Source organism: Cololabis saira, chromosome 2 (genome assembly GCF_033807715.1).
Source record: "Cololabis saira isolate AMF1-May2022 chromosome 2, fColSai1.1, whole genome shotgun sequence".
Classification (NCBI taxonomy): domain Eukaryota; kingdom Metazoa; phylum Chordata; class Actinopteri; order Beloniformes; family Belonidae; genus Cololabis; species Cololabis saira.
This window is the reverse complement of record NC_084588.1, coordinates 25,420,106-25,440,604: the sequence shown is the minus strand read 5'-3', so window position 1 is coordinate 25,440,604 and position 20,499 is coordinate 25,420,106. Positions and strand designations below refer to the sequence as shown.

At 39.2% G+C, this 20,499-nt stretch overlaps 3 protein-coding genes across 11 annotated transcripts in view; 1 reads left to right on the top strand and 2 right to left on the bottom strand.

Annotated features, from left to right (window-relative positions):
* Window positions 1-2,186, bottom strand: part of grk1a (G protein-coupled receptor kinase 1 a) — an 11,297-nt gene extending 9,111 nt beyond the window's left edge. The window contains exon 1 of the mRNA XM_061741572.1: window positions 2,052-2,186. The gene's annotated coding sequence lies outside the window, so the exon portion shown is untranslated. The remainder of the gene's footprint in view (window positions 1-2,051) is intronic.
* On the bottom strand, window positions 561-13,556 carry tmco3 (transmembrane and coiled-coil domains 3). Of its 7 annotated transcripts, none has more exons than XM_061741562.1 (15): window positions 13,323-13,556; window positions 11,351-11,491; window positions 10,404-10,717; window positions 8,481-8,648; window positions 7,173-7,352; window positions 6,796-6,993; window positions 6,563-6,691; window positions 6,373-6,465; window positions 5,397-5,583; window positions 4,324-4,441; window positions 4,016-4,211; window positions 3,748-3,898; window positions 3,578-3,657; window positions 3,351-3,500; window positions 561-2,220 (listed from the first exon to the last, which is right to left on the bottom strand). In XM_061741562.1, the coding sequence occupies exons 3-15, from the start codon at window positions 10,659-10,661 to the stop codon at window positions 2,107-2,109; spliced, it is 2,022 nt and encodes a 673-aa protein (XP_061597546.1). In that variant the 5' UTR covers window positions 10,662-10,717; window positions 11,351-11,491; window positions 13,323-13,556; the 3' UTR covers window positions 561-2,106. The 7 variants fall into 7 exon arrangements, with proteins under 7 accessions (XP_061597546.1, XP_061597540.1, XP_061597532.1 ...); XM_061741556.1 differs by having other exon boundaries at window positions 13,327-13,556; XM_061741548.1 differs by lacking the exon at window positions 13,323-13,556 and adding an exon at window positions 12,887-13,265.
* dcun1d2b (DCN1, defective in cullin neddylation 1, domain containing 2b) lies at window positions 12,723-20,499 on the top strand. 3 transcript variants are annotated; one of them, XM_061741591.1, is made up of 8 exons: window positions 12,723-12,868; window positions 15,670-15,886; window positions 15,988-16,156; window positions 16,339-16,469; window positions 16,602-16,684; window positions 16,787-16,830; window positions 16,952-17,048; window positions 18,060-20,499. In XM_061741591.1, exons 1-7 carry the CDS (start codon window positions 12,842-12,844, stop codon window positions 17,013-17,015), a joined length of 735 nt encoding a protein of 244 aa, XP_061597575.1. In that variant the 5' UTR covers window positions 12,723-12,841; the 3' UTR covers window positions 17,016-17,048; window positions 18,060-20,499. The 3 variants fall into 3 exon arrangements, with proteins under 3 accessions (XP_061597575.1, XP_061597563.1, XP_061597570.1); XM_061741579.1 differs by lacking the exon at window positions 16,787-16,830 and having other exon boundaries at window positions 12,767-12,868; window positions 18,060-20,497; XM_061741586.1 differs by lacking the exons at window positions 12,723-12,868; window positions 16,787-16,830 and adding an exon at window positions 12,960-14,085 and having other exon boundaries at window positions 18,060-20,497.

Sequence of the window (20,499 nt, the reverse complement as noted above, 5' to 3'; positions counted from 1 at the left end):
TTTTACTATTTGGCAAATGGTTCATGACTGTTTTATTACTTACAAATTGTAAGTTTGACGTTGAGGACGTAAGACAACAAGACAACGTATCTGTACCACCAGTTTTATCCGTTTCTGGTATGTAGATTACAGAAAATCTAGCAATAAGGATGGACCAGTAAAACAGTAAACAATAACAGTAAAATCTTTTCATACATCAGCTTTAAAGTGCCGCCCGTCCACCCTGACTAATAGGATGATGATTGATGGAGTTTCTGAGAGATGTGCTGACTTCAGAGGTTGTTGGTTATCAGCTTAACGCTCATGCTTATATAGACCGACACGTGTAGGCCCGTCTCACTCCCAGCCAGCTATCACGCAGGAATTACACAGGGTTTCCTCAGCTCTCTGAGGCCACAGTTGTTTCCTTTGAAAGAAACATTAGCGTGCTGCGCTGTGTCTTGAGATGAGCAAAATTATTACAGGGCAGCATTATATTTCATCTTCTACAACTGTATTTGGTTTCAGTGCAGAAGGTGTATAAAAGGTACCATTGATCTCTGAATAAATGGACATTTAGGAACATTTGGAACATCAGGATGGGTTTAATAGCGCACATATTTCAACTCAAAAAGCATCTCTCAACATTCTGCAGGACACGTAAGAATATATAAAATTAAATAATACAGTAACATGCTTGCATCACAAACATTTACATTGCACGTATGAAATAAGGCACAGTTCTCACTGTTTACATCCCTGTGAGAACTGTGCTCTCTCTCTTTCTCTCTCTCTCTCTCTCTCTCTCAAAGTCACGTTTTTGTTCACAAAAAAAAAAGTGCAGAGGAAGCGAGAGGCACGTAAGTTTGACATTCAGTGGTATCAAGTGCAGGGTTTTCTTCAAACGTAACACCAGTGAATTAAATCTCAGGAGTATGTGATGCAGTTTTTCTTCTAGTGTTGTATTTCATATCAGGATTCTTAGGGTTTTTTTTGCAGCATAACACCTCTGTTTTTTTATAATCTGAGGTTTTTAAACGCACTTTAGTATTACGTCAAAATTCACAGCAGTACACTGATCCGAACAAAGGTCCAGTGAAACACAGCAGACGGATGCCGTTTACTTCAGTTAATATCGTAACTCTAAAGAATTTGGGAACAGTCATTTTGTAGTAATTTGAAAAACAATGAGAATGCAAAACTGTAAAGTAACGAACACTTTAAAAAAAAACATAAAACCCCCCAAATATTTCCCTCATACTCTTAACAGTAAACATATATAGAGTTCAGCTGAACTGTCAGATTTGGTCCACGTAATGTCTACAAGGAAGATGTGAACTTAAGGTTCAAAATTAAACTAACAGTAAGTATTGACAATATCTCAAAATATGCTTTTTTTTAACTATTACTTAAAATGCATCTGTAATCCTCTGTGCTTCTCCTCTAAAAACTGTGTCGCCTGTCAAGAAAGTTGCAGATGTGGAGCATTTCAACAATAAAGAGTACATAAGAGCTTTTCTGCTCGTTTGGTGTAGCAGCAGATGCAGCATCTGAAACACAGAAAACCTCCCATTTTCTGGAATTGTCAGATTCTGAATGCTGATTCATTCAGAAAAGGCTGAGATTTTTTTAACTGTTGGTTTCAAAAACCAGCAAATGCTCTCAACTTGCTCTCATAAATGCAACTAAAGCAACCTTAAACTTGATCGAGCAGTACTTGAGCTACAAGAATAATCCAGATAGTGTCTGGTTGCAAAAATGTTGTAAATTGATGTTGGTATATTGAATATAAAATATTTCTTCGTAGACATCCATTTATGGCAATAATTTTGGAATTCACCGGATCTGACCTTAAGCTATTTTAATATCCAATAACAGTACCTACAGTTGGTGCAACATTGATAGAGACTGTGGTCAACATGGAGAAAAAACAACAGAGAATTTGCAACAACTAGCAAATCCCAAGTCAAAATGTAGAATATTATTGTTGTCTTTGCTGAGATGCAGCAGACGGAATGAAGCAAGAGGAATATGATGCAGATTTGGTCCAACGTGAAAGTAGCAAGATGTACCTGGCAGCTTTGTAAAACTTGCGATCCAACATCTCGACTTTAAAGTCAGTCAAAGTCACGTGAGTGTTTTGCGTTCAGTGCGAGGGACCCATTTGTGTGTGGTAACTCTCCACAACACCGGGGCCAGCAGCAAGCTGAGAGTGGTGACGCTGAGGACCAGTAGATACACCTGAGCGAGGACAGAGAGACAGAGACAAGGACAACAGAGATCCAAATATTACTTTACAGACTGACAACCTTTTGGACAGATACACAACCGTTTTCCTGATCTAATGGAGATGACGTTTTTGCTGAGGTGTGGAACTTCTGTAACAACAAATGAGACCACGTTTGGGAGGCAGTTTAGACGATAACAGCTCATAAGGAACTTTTGTAAGTCCCCCAGTAGGCGTATCGTTAAGTCACTTTTAGGACGCTGTCTAATATTTCCTGTTGTTTGGTCTCTTGCTCAGTCGTGCTCTTGCTTTAGCGATTCAAAATTGATATTTTAACACGAACAAAGGTCCCTTGTGCTGCTTTGAGGAAACAGAGATCTGCTGGTGTTAAAGTTGGGATGTTGAAGCCAAAATGAGATTGATAAATGATAACGGTTTATTCTGCAGTCTCTGTTATCAGCAACAGGCTGCCTGAAGATTGATGTGAGAGTCTGGGGGATGGACAGTGATGGGGTGATGCAGCATCTTGCTTGACAGAGAGAGCAACTGTGCACATTAAGATGTGTCCATCTTAGAAATGAAATGCTTTTCTAGCCAAAAGGCAAGCTAGTGGGAGTCAAAGCTGTTTGACTGTATATAAAACCATGAAAAGCTTCTGTGTTTACTCTTCTTGAGTTCACTTGATTGTAAAGGCAGTTCAGTGTTTTAGAGTCCCAAAAGTAAAAAGGGATCGTTTAACTAGCGTAACAGTTATATCAGAAAAACATAGCAATAATAATAATTGTTGTTTTGGAGGCAAAGAAAGTACTGATTCAAAGACAGTATACTGACATCAATTAGACTAGTTAATTAATTGAAGATTTTGGTGGCATTACAACACTCAGCTTCTGTTATAAATCCCTTTAAAATCAAATTCACACTTTTGGGTTTTGATAATCCCCTGGACAAAACAGGCCATTTGAGAATACCATTATTTTAATCTCAGAATTCAGACGTACGTTATACACTAAAATGTTAACACATTCTGATATAATTAAAAGAAAAGATGAAGTAGTAATATTATTATTATTAATAATAATAACTAAACAGAAAAAACAAATCCCAACAGTAACGCAAAGAGAAATGTAGCAAAGTCATCACTGACCTCTCTTGAGATGATGCCAGCTCGACGTGCGCGGCTGCTCAACACAAATGAGAACTCGCTGACCTGAGCCAGACCGGCCGAGACGATCCACCGTATGTGTCGGGAGCTTGGTGGCAAGATGGCAGACAGCACAAGTACAGCCATGACAAACTGGAAGGAAATGAGGAGTCAGGGAAGAACAAACTAAGAGTGCAATAAAAAATAAAAGAAACTGGAGAAAGCTGCACCTTCATAATGACGAGTGAGAGCGTCAGCACAAGTAGGATGGTGAGTTCATACAGCACAAATGTTGGGAACACGTGGAAACCTGCAATGTCACAAACACAGGATGATTCAGCACAGTCTCCTAGTAAATGGTATATTTACACATTTCAAGAATGATGAAGTTCTGCCTAACCAATAGAGGCAAAGAAGATGATGGCAAGGAAATCTCTGATGGGCTCAGTGCATCCCAGCACCTCTGCTGTGACCATGTGACCCTGTGTGGACAACAACGCTCCGGCCAAGAAACAGCCTAGTTCCATGGAAATGTCCAGAAACTCCGTCACCTGCAAATAAAATCAACTTCTTTACAGAACTTCCAACAATACTGCATTCATTGAAATGCGTTTTAAAAAGACTGAGTTCTTTATTTAGAAATAACTAAATAAAAGCAGCGACCGTACCGACAACATGAAAAAAATAAAAGCTGCCACCCCGAGCACCAGGATCTCCTTGTTGCCTTTGCTCTCGCTGTGAAGCTTCTTGTAAAATGGACCAATCAGGAACGATCTGAGCAGCAAACAAATCAGCAGCACGATAGCCAGTGACACAAAGACCTGGGACAGCAGACTCAACACTCGCAGACCTCCTAACAGCAGGCTGCACAGAAGGAACATCAGGGTCATCAGTAACTCCAGATCTACAGGAGGTGTACATGTATTTTGAGAGGAAAAGATGCAGAAAACAATAAATTAAAAAAAGACTGACTGACCTGTCCAAATCTCCACTCTGTGCCTGGATCAGAGTTGGCATGGCAGCAATGAAAAGACCAAGCTGAACATCTTGCATCACTAACATCCCAAGGAGAACACTGCTGTAGTCCTGATCACCTGTCTCACACACACACGGACATTAATGATCACTCCAATAAGAGTATTTCTAACTTAAATTCATAAGCTTTGGGTTTCAGTTGCATGAGCTGATGTTTCAGCAGAAAATAATATACAAATAAAGGTTCATTTGTTTCATCTATCTGTCACCACCACCCATGTAAAGTAAATTGATAGAATAATGGCCCTAATAAACTGCTCACCATCATGTGTCCAGGGTGTAGCCTGCTCTATGACATCCAGAGCAGGACCTAGTCCCCCCATGACCCAGAGGAAATAGATTAACTGTTTACAGTGTGGTGTGTGGATTACCCTGAGCAATGAGTTATGGAGAAAATTAACCCTCTGAATGGAAGAGTGTTTTTGATTTAAAATACTTTTTCTACCCTGCTGCTGCGAGAGCCAAAAAATAAACTTAATTCACCTACAGGGATATTAAGAATAAAGCTGTGTGCAGTACTTGAGAAATTAGGCTTCAAAGAATTTGGCAGTGCTCATCATTTACATCCCTGCATGGTGTTTTCATCTTACGTGAGATGCGCTCTCCTTTTGGGGAACTGGTTGAAAATACATTTACCCCCAACTGATCATCTACAAACCAAAGGAACAAGTCTACAATAACAGAAAATGCCTTCATGTCAAAATTCAGCCTGATTTGTTTCCTTGTATGTGCAGGTCCTTGGGAAATATATGCGTCTTCACTTCCGCAATATTTAAATATTCTCTTGGTTTGAAGCTTCTCGTATCTTTCTTTGAAGAAATTCCTTCAAACCCTTTAATTCAATTCTTCTTTTATATAGTGCCAAATCCCGATTAATGTAATCTCAAGGCACTTCAAGAATACATTTCAACTCATCGCAAAAAGTCCAATTAATACAAGGCCAATAGAATAACAACAACATTACCGCACTGCTTTAAGGCATGCTGAGAATATTAGCCAACAAGATCAGCTTACCTTCCTTGTCTGTCCTGCTTCCTCCTGCCAGGAAGCGGGACACCAGGGGAGTGCTGGATAAGGACAGACAGGTGGAGATGAAGACCGTCTGAGTGGGGCGAATATGAAGAAACTGTCCCCACAACAATCCAGCCCCGACCATCAGCAGACTCAGGTAGCACGAGCCCTGGAGGGAGGTCTTCCACACCTGCACACACATACACAGTCACGTTTCACTTTATTTTTTTTTATTTTATTTTTTATTTTATTTATTAACATACAGTGCAAACGATGACAAAAGACAGCATCAGTATGTGTGTGTGTGTGTGTGTGTGTGTGTGTGTGTGTGTGTGTGTGTGTGTGTGTGTGTGTGTGTGTGTGTGTGTGTGTGTGTGTGTGTGTGTGCGTGCCGTGAGTGTAAATAAGGTGATGAAAATAGGTACATAAATTGAGAATATTGATTCGAGAGTGAACAAATAAATAATTATCATATAGAGTGGTGTAGCATGATATCATATAAATATAGCATAATAAATATAGTAATATCCTAATATAACATAATTTGTATAAAATATTATAACATATAACCAAATTATATCACCATACTATTATATATAACAATATAATACTATAGTTTAACATCCCAAGAGATTTCATAACTTAATATAATAATATGAAACAACATATCATGATAATGCCAGAAATAATTATTAGAGTTAGAATTGGTCATTTATGTTTTGCAATGAGGGGTTCACTTTATTAACCTCAACTTATTTAAAATAAAGGATTATACTTAGCCTTAAATTAAATCTTAATGCAAAAATAAATTATTGAAGTTGTGGAATCTTGCTTTTTGTCCTCAAAAGGGAGGCAAGTTTTCATTATATGACTGTATGAAGAGGTTTACGCTCCCATGTCACAGATTAGCACGCGGTCCACATGATATCATTCTGCAGTCATCATTTTAAAATCCTTATCAAAAATACATTAGATTTACCTTTCTAAGGCGCTCGGGTGAGAACTCCAATCCCACCACGAAGAGAGTGAAGAAGACGCCCAACTCCCCCAGAGTCTCGACCTGAACCATAGACTGCAAGACACAACGCCAGACACGGGCATGGATCTAGCACGGAAATACATTACCGATGTGCTGATTTAATACTGAACTGATGGACAGATGGACACACCTTGATGCTGTTGAGACCAGAAGGCCCAAGCAGGACCCCACAGATGATATATCCAAACATGGGAGGAAGACCCAGCAGAGAGCAAAACCAGCCACAAGGCAGAGACAACATCACCACAGACACCAGGTCCTGCACATGCATGTTACACAAACTTTCAGTCAGGGTTACAACAGTTCAATGGGTATAAGGTCTGGATTAAACAAAATCAAAGCAGAGTGGGATGAATAACTAACCTTGATGAAGTGATGGTCTGCTCTTGGCATTGTGGAGTCTCTGGGTTTGGTCAGAACATACTGGTTATTCTGAGAGTCGATGAGCATACTCAGTCCAAAGTTGTCCTCCACCTCTTTCTGCTTGGACTTGTTCTTCATCTTCCCTCCGTTTTCTTCATCTTCTACTCTCAGCACTGCCTCTACGTTCACTCCTTTCATCTATACATAGGTGAGTATGAAAGAAAATCTGTTTTGATGCATTTCTGAAAAGGGCAGTGATGATGAGGTTATGCAACCCTATTTGTTAACCTTTCCTTTTGTATTAAACTGCTAACTTACCAGGTGATTTCCTGATTTAAGAAAAAAACTGTTAAAGTGGTGTTTGTTTGTTTTTTTACCTGTTTGTTGTTGTCAAAAGCATGTTCCTCAATTTCCTCCTCTAGTCTGTCTGCTGCCTTCCTGACGTCCTCCAGAATCTCATCCAGCATAGACAGAGTCTTGTTCTGGGACAACAGGCTCTTGGCAGCTTCCTGCTGGTGCTTCTCTGCAGCCATCAGCTCCACATATTCTTGTTCTTCCTGAGGGGTGACAATAATGCCCAGCAGGTAAATCGTGTTAATGGAGATCCAGTAAGAACTCCTTCACATCCAAAAAAAAAAAAAAAAAAACGTCAGAAAACTTTGGGCTAGTAAGGAAAATGAAAAACACACTTTAAAATATTTGATGTGTATCCAGTTGGAGACAGCATGAACCCAGGTTACATCATGCCTCATCTTGTCAACTTCAATTTGTCAACTTCAATTTCTTGATTTGTGAATGAAACTCTACTCTGCAGTGTTTGTAAAAGGTTTCTCAAAACCATTCCCTTTGTCCATGAGGTTTCATTTACTATCGACGAATAAAGATTAGTGATGCAGCGTCCAGCTTGGAGTCATCCATTTGCCCTTCACCGCTCCTTGAAAAGGTTAATGATGACTTGTGCACTGATTAGACATAATTGAGTCAAAGTAAATGTGACATTTTCCATTTACATTTTCCATGCTATCCGCGCTTGTTCTGAGATGAGAATGCGCAATATGCATAAAATTAAACGCAATATTATTACTATTTTAACTATTTTATGCCCAACTTCCATACTCCTGTTCACTTTTCACTATACATTAATTTATAGATTTAAAAAAAAAAAGGAGAATCTTTCAACATAAAATTCATGTGAATAATGGAATTATAACATTAGGTCCTTTTCTTAGGATGACAGAATATTTCTGAAAAACCTAAATCTAAAATAAAAGTGAATTATCACCCCAAGGCAGAACTCTACACTGACACACTCCTCTGCTTCACTTCACAAACAAGTCCTGTTGGGCAAATATGCACAGAGGAACTATGTTAATGGATTTATGTAAAAGAGAGATAAAATCCAAAGTGCACATGTTGTTATTCAGTTCATATAATAGTGCATTTCAGAGTAAAAAAAAAAGATTGCAGGGCTCAAAGGGTTTGATCTGATGAGATAAAAAAAGGGGGGAGGGAATCTATTTTTTCTAAAGTGACATTAAACACTGTTTAATGATCATCTGCCTATTCAGATTCATGAAAACAGATCTCTATTTGAATGATTGTCTAAAAATAATTGTTGCAATTGTGTGAGGGAAAGGTAATAGGCAAACAAAAAAGTTTCTGATGTGGTACACCTCCGACTTTACCTTTATGACTGCATCCCTGAGAGCCTCCAGCCTTTGTTTGCTGCTTTCCCTCATGTTGACCACATCCCTGTAGTCTCCCTGCAGTGCCCTTTGCAGAATGTGCACTGCCTGGAACACCAGGTGCTCGCTTTCATTCAGCTCCTTCTGGAAAACCTCCAGAGTGTGAACCTGAACACACACCAAGGTGAACAGCAGACAGGTGTAAACTGCAACATTCCTGGTCATGTTCTCTAAGTGGTACAGTTGAAAAGACTTCATCAGACATGTAGATATAGTGATTAAAATGGAAAGAAGAGACATTACTCTAAACATCCTCTACAAAAGTGGTCCCCAACCCTGGTCCTCGGGCCCACTGTCCTGCATGTTTGAGATGTTGCCTTGCATCAGCACACTTGATTCTAATTAATGTTCATCACCAGGTTGTCATTAGTGTCTGGACAACTCTGTTAATGACACAGCAGCCACTTGTATCTGAAGCAGAGTAGTAGCTAAAACATGTTTTCACACTAGAAATAAATAATAAGCTATTGCACAATTGCCAGGTCCACTTTTCATGTAATCAGGCCCTCTCCTCTGTATATCCTAAAAAGTTTGAAGTGAAGGCAACTAGACTTCTTTTTGGCAGCATGAGAAGACTCCAAGGAAGCTTTGCAGATAACAGAGATCAGATCTGTTTCAATCTGAGATGCAGACAACAGAGACCTGTCCCTAACAGCTTACAAATACCCTCCGCCACCAAGAGCCATAGAGATCTCAGCTGATCTCAGCAGAGATAACTATATCCTTGCACCCTGACTCTTGCATCAGCACCTTCCCTATTTATTTATCTTGTCCTTTCTTTACTCTATTCTTCTATTGTATTTACACCAGACTGCTATGACAACAAAAATTTCCCTTGGGGATTAATAAGGTCATCTATCTATCTATAAAAACGTCACCATTTTGTCACTATCAGTCAAAGATAGTTCTGGAAAGCAGAGCACTCGACTCCTACAAGGGAATAAAACAAAGCCGCTGGTTCAGATATGTGGTTGACACCTGGGTCAAAACCCAAACTTTAGAAACAAGATGGTTTCACAAAGCACATCAATTAAGTCGGCAGCAACATCAAGTTCACACAAAAGGAAGTGACAAAAAACAATCAGACGTTTTTGGGCTGTACCATAGTCTTTTAGGACACTGACAGTCTCGACCTTGATGTACGCAGGAAACCAGGAACCCCCCCCCCCCTCACCAACACACACACACACACAAACTGTAACCCAAACTGTCCTTCATCGTTTCTCTGCACCATTAAACAACTACAGCAGGGGAGAAAGAAAAGAAACATAAACACATCAAGGAAGAACTTCACGCCTGCGGATGCCCAAACTAAACCTGTCAGGTCAGAGGAGAGTTCTTGAAAAAAATGCCACAGCCTCAAACAGAGGAAAAGAAAAATAGGTGCAAAAACACTGTCATTTCATATATGCCAGGAGTTTCTGTAATGTACACATTTTGAAAAGGGAAGACAGCAAATAAAACAGAGGAATGAAAGAACAAACTATGTAAAACAGGAAAAGCCTGTGTTAAGCAGAGAGGCTGTCAGGTTTCACCCACACTTAAATTGCAGCCTTTAATCTCCTCCTCATGCAGTTTAAGAACCAGTCACACCTTGATTCATGTAACCAAAATGCCTCACATGCTGACCAGGTAAACAAACTAGTGCCAAATAACCCACAACAGTGGGGTCAGTGATTTGTTTGTGACTTAAAAGACCCAACTTGTGTATTTTTAGGATTACAATGAACTTGACAACTGATGAATCTAGAGCATATTTAATTTGTATATGTGACAATTCAGCTGCAGTATAAATATTGACATACTTTTTGTACTTGCCTAAACTAATAACAATAATTATGTACAGTATTTGCTGTCTGGTACCTGGAAAAGTTTCTCTGGTTCTGAAAGGCTCTGGTCTCGTCCAACAGCGGCGGCAGCAGCTTCCAGCTTCTTGACAACCACATTCTTCTGGTGCAGGAGACCCACCAGACGCTTGCAGTTTTTAGCCACCCAACTTTGTCCATGTGATGTGGTTTTTTGCCGATAGAGCTTGATGGCACGCTGGGACACCTGGTCTTTCTGCAGCACAGCAAGTGCCCCTGCCAGGCCAAGGCACATGACGCAGCATATGACCTGCATCCAAACCTCTGCTTTCGTCTTTATCAGGGTGAGGGGTTTGATGAAGGGTAAGAGACCTGGGGTGGAAAAAGAAAAGAAAAGAAGAAGCTTCATCACATGAAATATATATATTTCATCTGGAAAAGTTTATCTGGTTCATAAGGGCCTTGGCATATATATATATATATATATATATATATATATATATATATATATATATATATATATATATATATAAAGAATAGGACAAACCACTTACTTACAAAAAAAATCTTCTGTTTACCCTCTAAAATAGTTTCTATTCCATGTTACTAGTTTATTCAGATACAGAAAAAAAAGGTATTGGTAGACAGTTTTAAGTTTTCCAGACAACCATCAGGTTTCAGAATATTAAGAAATAAGAAATAATAAGACATTTCAGAAATATGTTTCAGGTCGGAATGGGTTAGGGCGAGCTACTCCTTCTTTCTGAACAAATTACTTCTGGCTATTGTCAACAGGCATCTTTACACAGGGTGTGGTAGCAGTTTAACATTCACCTGTTGGTCTGAAGACTGCTCAGCGGCTAACTGCACCCTGACTCGACAGGACACGCCCTACGTACATCTTGCAGTGCTCCTTGCTTTTCTGTCAACAACTGATATAATCTAATATTTCTCATTTACACCTGAAAAAAAAGTCAGTGCCAACTACGCTGTGATGTGACTTACAGAAAGGATGCTCTGCACCTTTGAGAGCATCAGTCAAGCTGAGGGAACTCTCCTTTCCAAACTCCTCCCCTGTCCTTCCTCTGGCTGGATTGCAGCCACTCGGCTGTAGTCAGAAATCAGTAGTGCCACTGTTCTGGACTACTGAGAAGAACAACACACACACACACATACACACACACACACACACATACACAGGTCCTTACATGATATGTAATTCCAAATTTGTCAAAAACACATTTTAAGAGTAGAGATTCAACAAAACAACATTAAAACTGCACATGCATTGTAAATAGTTACCCTAAAAACTTGCTTTTGAAAAAAAGGTGCATCAGTACTGGCTGATCTCAAGTGAATAAATAATAATAAATAAATAACTTTATTTATCCGTTAGGAACTTCGTTTCTGTAAAAGCATCAGCATCAGTGCGTGTACAGTTAACATGTGCGACAAAAACAAACCACACAATAAATGTAAAACAACATCCATTGCAAGTACTGCTTAGACTTAGATGCTGTACCATAGCATAGATAAAATAAGAGAGAACAAAGAGATAAAAATAAGTCTCCAATTAAGTGCATCATAAATACAATGATTTTTAAAATATGTTTAAAAGCGGGTACAAAAAATAAATAGGTAAATCAGCTATTTATGAGTCTGATGGATGAGGGCACAAAGCTTGATATGTTTGTCCTGAATGTTAGTGATCTGTAGTGAAGATAAATATAACAAAACCACGACATACAAAATATTTCTTTACAATGAACTTTGATATTTACCAACAGAGAAATGTCCAGATTAAAAGTTTTTACATATTTTATTAGTTTTGTGGACTCAATTTAGAAATGTAATTCCATAAACAAACATTCCAGTTTTCTTAAGCTGATAACGGAATTAGTTTGCATGGAAACATTTTGTAATAACTAAATTATTCTTATAAATGGAGAGAAAAGATATAATAGGACTCCTGTTTGCAGAAAATCAGGAGTCAATTTGTCTTAACATAACTTAATAATAAAATCAGCCACGATTGCACGAATGTAAATGTAAATAAATAAGCACAAACCCCCACACGGAACTTCGTGTATTCATTTACATACCAGAACCAGAAGCACCGCCGTCGAGGAAAAATCATCTGTACATTCAGTGTCACAATCGCAGATTAGTCAAGGAGACAAATGAACGAGGAAAAGCTGGAGCTACCTTGCCAAAATAATAAAACACGGACTTGGCATTGAGCTGCAGGGCTGCAGGAGCAGCAGAAACAGACAGGAACAATCAGGTTGTTGTGCCCCCGACACTCCTCCTCCTCTGCCACATAGCTCAGCCCGCCCGGCAGCAGGCGTGCCCCGCTTCACGGCTGATTCATGGTCCCACGTTACACCGACGCAAAGCCTTACGGCGTACCTTGCGCGTCTCCGCGTACCCTACGTGCGTAGGCTCTGCGTCGATTTAAACGCAACTCCTGTTTACTCCCCTGACCTCCGGCCGTCAATGACAGCTGCAGCGCAGAGGGGCGAGGTGAGTAGTACGACTTACTGTAAACGAAATCCCCCTCCAAAAACGTGGATAACACTACGTTTTCCTGGTGTCAAGTTGATAAAGTAGAGCTTGAAATCCCTGCTCGGAGCTGTCAGAGCAGAGCAGCTCCAGCCAGCTGACTTATGCCGCGTTCCATTTGTCCTCGGAAGTGGGAGATTCCCAGTTCCCAGTCGGAATTTTCAACTGGAACGCCCCTCGAAGTGGGATTTCCTACTGGGAAAGTGGGAGAGTCTTCACCACCCCCGAGTTCACATTCCAAGATGGCTGCCCCGGTTGTAAACAGTAGAAGAGAGCTCTGTAAAAATTCGTAGCACTTCATTCTAGTTTTGGTCACACTAAATCAGTCGTATACAAGTATTGTTCGGGATATATATGCTGCTATAGTGTAATTTACATTTTTCATGTGGTATATGCGAACTACAAACTTGTTTACCTACTTTGTAACTGGAACGCTGATAACTCGACTGTGACGTCATTCCCAGTTCCGAGTTCCGACTTCCGAGGTAAATGGAACGCAGCATAACACACGCGCTCCCATGACACAACATTAGAAGGCGCACATTAAGTAGAGCAACTTTCCTGAAAACAGCTATTGGGGAGACGCTTGCAGTGTTTACGGAGCAACTGTTGCACATGCAATTGAATGTAGTCCCGTCACAGTGGTTTAGATCCTCGAGATTACTTCCGAAACATCTATTTCATATTTGATATGGGAGTTGTAGTTTTCAGGTGTTTTTTTTCTTCCTTGCTTGAATATGTTGAATGTTTGAGACTGTAATGGCTTGCAGTGGTTTAATGTTTACTTAACAAAAATAGTTTTACGTGTTTATTTCAAATTGCAAGTGGATGATTAAAACCGACGTAAAGCTAAGTCGTTTTTTTTTCGTCTGGTGACCCGTCTAGTCTTACACAACACTGTCTTAGATAAAAAGGCAACTCTAGGACATTTTGTTTCTTGTTTTTTATGAGGGAGGCGTACACCAATACAAACTAAAATGTACATTTTGCTTAGCAGCTCTCAAGTAATATAGACAATTGAAACGCCTAAGTGTAGGTAAACAGTGCAGGACACCGTGAACTTCAGCGACCACGAACTACGTTTCCCATAGTTCATAGTTCCCTACTGTACTTCTGTTTGCGCATGCGCAGTGGAGATATTTGGCATCAAGTTGGCCGGAACAGCGGGTGATAAAATGGTATGTAAGATTTGAAAATTGAATCAGAGTTTTTAAAAGCTAGTCAAAAAAAAGTCCCCGGATAGAAAACGACTGTCACTAATGTTACGGGGATACCGCCAGGGATTAGGTTGTCCCAAACCAAGTGTTGTATTGTAGTTGTGTGTCGGCAGTAAGAGGGAAATGGAAGGTCAGTTGTTGGAGATCGCACACCTGCACTTGCAGGATGCACCCTTCCCTTTTGGGGTTGTTCGCTTGTGCTGCTGTTCCGGGTCTGAGAGAGCCTGCAGGATCAAACGCCTGGCATGTCACGGATGATTTGCAGTTTGGTCATCGGGTGGAGTAGGTCTGCAGTTCTGTGAAGATGTGCGACCCTTTCAATGACAGCTAAGATTACATTAACAGGATGAGGTCATTTCTAGACTGACATTTGAAAGTGACCAAGTGACAGTGGTGTTTTTTGTTTACATGCAACACAAAGGTTGATGTTGTGCACGTTTTTGAGTGTAACATTTTGTAGGTATTGGTAATCATAAATGTCTCTGCATTTAAAATAAAGTTGAGTGGTAGGCATTAAAGAAGGTGCATGTTTGAATGGGAATTAAATCTTTGCACTGTATTCAGAGAAAGTTAGACCCCTTAACCCAAGGCTGCATTCAGGGGCGTCTATTGGGTATGGCAAGGTATGGAAAATGTAAATGTTTGTTTTTTAAATACATTTATGGAATTACTCTGTGTCTATTTGTATTGATTATTCTATTACTTAATACATATAGAATAACTACAAATGTAAATCAGAACATGATCAATTTCACTAGTTATTATACACTGCAAAAACTCAAAATCTTAACAAGAATATTTGTCTTATTTCTAGTTAAAATGTCTAATTTTTAATCAAAAAAATCTCGTTACATTTAAGACAAGACTCAAAAACAACCATTTTCACCTGTTTCAAGTAGATTTTCACTTAAAATAAGTAGAAATATCTGCCAGTGGAACAAGATTTTTTTTGCTTGTAATGAGAAGATAAATCTTGTCCCACTGGCAGATTTTTCTACTTATTTCAAGTGAAAATTTACTTGAAACAGGTCGAAATTATCAAATAACAAGTTATTTTTCTGGTGATGACTCTTGTTTTAAGTGTAATGTGATTTTTTTTTTTTTACTAAAAATGAGACATTTTAACTAGAAATAAGACAAATATTCCTGGTAAGATTTTGAGTTTTTGCAGTGAGCGAGACTACATTTGAAAAAGTTCCAATTTTCTTGACCACACAGATAAGCTCCATAGCAGACTTCTGTGATGAGTATTTGCTGGACGTGATGATTGATACTCTAGTTAAGTTTTGTGACTCGTAACCTTGCCATACCTTAGCTTCCACTGAATTGACGCCACTGGCTGCATTACTGTTCCATCTGTTGTGGCGTACTTATTATACTTGCAGTTGTCAGCATTTGTATATTTTTAGATGTCTTTGTTTTTGTTTTTTATGCTAATTTATGTGTGTATCATTAATGCGGTTTATATTGTTCTTGCATCGTACATTTTGTGTATTCATGTTGAGTAGAGAGGAAATGTGTATCTAACCTGTGTTTACATAACAGCACAAGCTGAAGTCATCGCAGAAGGACAAGGTTCGGCAGTTCATGTCCTTCACTCAGGCAGGGGAGAGGACAGCCGTGTACTGTCTGCTGCAGAATGACTGGAAACTAGAAGTCGCCACAGACAACTACTTCCAGAACCCAGACCTCTACTACAAAGAATCCATGAAAACCTCAGTGGACCGCAAGAAGCTGGAACAGCTCTACAGCAGATACAAAGGCAAGTGTTATGGGAGATTGTTTTTTCACATGCATTTAATGCTAATCATAATATAAGCACACCTGCCTGTTTTTTTTTTTCACTTTTCGTTTTCTTTACAGACCCCCAGGATGACGGTAAGATAGGCATCGATGGAATCCAGCAGTTCTGCGATGACCTGATCCTGGACCCAGCAAGCATGAGCATCCTGGTGGTGGCGTGGAAATTCAGAGCCGCCACTCAGTGCGAGTTTAGCAGGAAAGAGTTCCTGGATGGCATGGCAGAGCTGGGGTGAGCGATTCCAATATTATTTGATGATTCACGTTTACTTTTTTTAGAGTTTTAAGCATTGTCTGCAATATGAATGCAGTTGCAAAATCACTGATAAATGATATACTTTGAATTTGCTGTAAGTTTTTAAATATACAACCTCAAATTTCCTTAATTTCTGGTTCATTTGTTGTCCCCTGCAGCTGTGACAGTCCTGAAAAACTTAAGGCCATCCTTCCCAGACTGGAGCAGGAGCTGAAAGACAGTGGAAAGTTTAAAGACTTTTACCAGTTTACCTTCAACTTTGCCAAGAACCCAGGCCAGAAAGGTTTAGGTAAACAGAGATTGTGGAAAACATTTATTTATTTATTTTTATCTCCGAAAAATGTATTTTCAAAAGGTACGCCAGCATATTATTTAAAACCGTAACATTTTCTGTCTTGAGATTGTTGTTTTCTCTTTCCAGATCTAGAGATGGCTGTGGCTTACTGGAATCTAGTTCTCACAGGCCGATTTAAATTCTTGGATCTGTGGACGCGCTTCCTGCTGGTGAGTGTGGAAAATAGCCCCACCCAGCCCTGGCGTTTTGACTGCATATTTATAGTGCATTGTTATATCTCTGTGACATTTTAAGTACATTTCTTTCAACAGCACATTGATGTAAAGCACATATTACTTCCCCAAACATTACCCTTGTATGTATTAAAACAATACTTTTTTTTTATTTGTTTTTTTGACAGAGTAAACAAAAAGTTAAAATAACTTTCGTTAAGGTCGCACATAATTAAGATTTACCTTTTACTTTGGTTAATTCAGGAGCATCACAAGCGATCAGTTCCCAAAGACACATGGAACCTCCTCTTGGACTTCGGCAACATGATTGCAGATGACATGTCAAATTATGATGAGGAAGGTGAGTCTGTAACGATATTAATGCTGGATCAGATAAATGCTAATTAAAAAAGAAAACAAAGGTGAGATAGGGTTGAATCAGGATAACTGGTCATTACTCATAACAGATTTCTCACATTCTTGGTTGAAGAAGCCATTTTAATGTTGATATTGGGTTTGAACTGTTTGAGCTGGCACAATAACCACTGGATTATGGTTGGAAAAGAGAGATTTGTTGTGAAACTCTGGGGTCATGTAGCAGTATGGTCGGGTACAACTGGCTGTCATCCATGAAGCCATGCGAGTAGATGACTAGAGCCAAGGAGATGGTGTAAATTACAAAGCACAGAGACTTGGACTTTGATGCTTGGAAAGAATGTGCAGTGAGTTTCAATTAATTCAAACTAAGATTCATGCCGGAGATGCCCATCTCAAAGAGTAAAATAATAATAATAATAATAATAATGACTTGGATTTATATAGCGCCCTTCTAGGCACCCAGAGCGCTTTACAGAAATCATTATTCATTCATACAAATTCTCACCGGTAGTGGTAAGCTACATCTGTAGCCACAGCTGCCCTGGGGCAGACTGACGGAAGCGTGGCTGCCATATCGCGCCTAACGGCCCCTCCGACCACCACCAACATTTATACACATTCAAACACATTCACACGGGATGTGAGGGCTGGGCTTCGGTTCCAGTTGTCTTTAGGTCGGCTGTCACTTATAACATATTTATTTAAGTCTCAAGGAAACTTTTCCATGATAGGAAATTTGTTTGAATACCCCCTTTCTGCTTAATAGCAAGACAAGTTTGAAAGTTGTCAGTGTGACCAGAGACGAGACGAGGCTTTTCAAACAAAGCCTTTACCCGAGTCTCTTCAAACAGAAGTGGGAGTGTGCCCACAGCCACGTTCAAAACACCTACATGTGTCCTTAATTCTATAAATTTGCTGTCGATTAACCTGTGATTTCTCTTCCACCTGCCACATTTGAATGTAGCTAACATTGTCCTTCTCGTCTTCTCCTCAGGGGCCTGGCCTGTCCTCATTGACGACTTTGTGGAGTTTGCCCGGCCGATTGTGGCAGGGAATAACCTTAACATGACATAACGGTCGTCCCAGATTTATGCAGCGGATGGAGCTTGTTACTTCCGATTTATTTCTTTTTCCTGAATGAGGGTTTTTATACAAATGAGCCAAAAAGAGACTACTCACTAATTCTGACATCAAGAATGTTCTTCCAGCTGCATAAGATGCCTGGGATGATGAGTGATCTGGAGAACAACATCTGTGGAGAGGAGAGCAGGAAGACAAACAAGAGGAAAGGAAATTCTTTTGTTGCGGTCAGCAGGCAGAGACTGACTTTGGAATTGTGATATGGAAATTGAGTACACTGATTATTACTCAAACTACCAGTCGGGTGAAACTTGAACTGCTTCTGTGGACTCTTTAATGAGCACCCTCACCAGAGAAAAGAGTCAGAGTGAGCTTTTAAAACATGCACAGTATTAAGTTATAGATTCCCTAAGATGTTGTCTACTTTACAATTATGAATGGAACCATATGTTCAAATCTGCATGTTTTGTCAGTGTTAAGCAGTTGCGTGGATGTCGAGGAAAGCCGTAATTTTATCTTTCTTTCACTGAGGTTGTGAATGTGTCACATCAGAGGAAATGTGTGGTTGCTTTTCTTTTTTGTTGTTGTATGTGTATAATAGGTATTGTATCCTTAACCATACAATGTCTAATCATTTCATTTTATTTGTATTTTTCGTTGATGTACTGTGTTAGGAAATTTTGATTTAGCTATATGTAGTGAGATTGAAAATGTTTAAATTCATATTTTGTACTGCAGTTGAGAATTGGATCGAGCAACACGCTCTTTGAGATTAACACCAGCAGTATGACAGTTCTGAAATAGGGTTCATGTAGAAATAAGGTGAAATTGTAGAACAAAAATGTATATCTGAGAAAATAGCTAAAGGCATTTATAATTGAGATTAGTGCATAATAAGCATGAAACACCAATTTTTAAAATACAAAAGCATGACATTGCTTTGTTTGAGAAACTGACTGGCAAGTTGACTGTTTTCTATTATCCAGGTGAAGACTATCATCTCTACAAACTGCACTGATTTAAAAAATGTTTTCTGTTGTAGGACTTTATTTTTCAGATCAGGCTGTAGAACAACTGTAGATGAATTCAGTTTACATGATGGTATGTTTTCTTTTTTCTTTTTAAGAACAACCTCACAGCCAACAGTATTTAAAATGTCTGTTTACAGTTTTGGAGGTCAGCTGTTGCTTTTTATGGATTAATACCTCTGGCCTGTTGGTCAATGATGGCTCTTTGTGCTGCCATCTTGGGATGGCTGAGAATTACAGCATTTGTCATCGTACTGTAGCCACATGTGACATCAAAAACACGAGCCTTTTTAACTTGTAGCAGTCAGGGTAGCAGTGGGTTGTTTTTTTCTTATAAGCTTTGGTGTTACTTTACAACTCTATAAAAACGTTACACTCATATGAAAAGCAGTGTGTCAGCAGGTAGAGCTCAGGTATTAGTCATCTTTCTGTCCTGAGCAGCATAGCTCATCTTGTTCTGCCGGTGGTTGCTGCTGCCAAAGCCAAACCTTTGCCACAATTTGTGAATAAGGATGGACTGTTTCCCTGTGTCACAGTTATCTACAGGGTAAATACCTGCCTTTAAGTAGGTTCGTACACGCTTGTTACAATTCTTCTTTTTTTTTCTGTCACAAAGATACATCTGTGCTTTGATAAGTTCAGTCTTAAAATTCATTACAAATTCAGTCCATGATAGAATGGAGTGGCAAAAAGGCAAACGTTTTAGGAGCCGATAAGGGTTGTCACATTGTTAATCATCATAACTAAGCAAGGTCAGTACATTTTTATTTAATAAGGTTCCCGTAAAGTGCTTCTGACTGTGACATTACACTTCAGCTGAACTATCAAACTACAAAGTTCTGAATAAACATATCATGGTCACAGCAGTGAGATGTGAGAAGTTGAAATTACATTCTCTGTGGTTCCGGAGCAAGAAGACCTATTGGTATAGTGACGTGGTCGGTACGTTTTTAGTTTACACATCTGTGTTCACTATTTCTAGTTTTGCATATATATATATATATATATATATATATATATTTTATTTTTCTTTTTTTTTTAGCAATGCTGACCTGTTGCTAATAGCATATCAGCATTTTACAGGTCAAAATGTCACGTAAATTGGTCCCATTACAGAATGTCAATAAAGCATGTTGTTTTTAAGTTCCATTTATCTTTTTACAGCTTCCTGCTCAAGGATACAGGTCACTGATTTGATTATAACTACAGAACATAGTGTATGTTTTGGTTGGTAAAAAGACCAGAGAAACAGGGATGTTTTTTGATATTGATGCTCCATGGGACAATGTATGGGACAAATGTAAACATAAATTAAAAAAAACATAA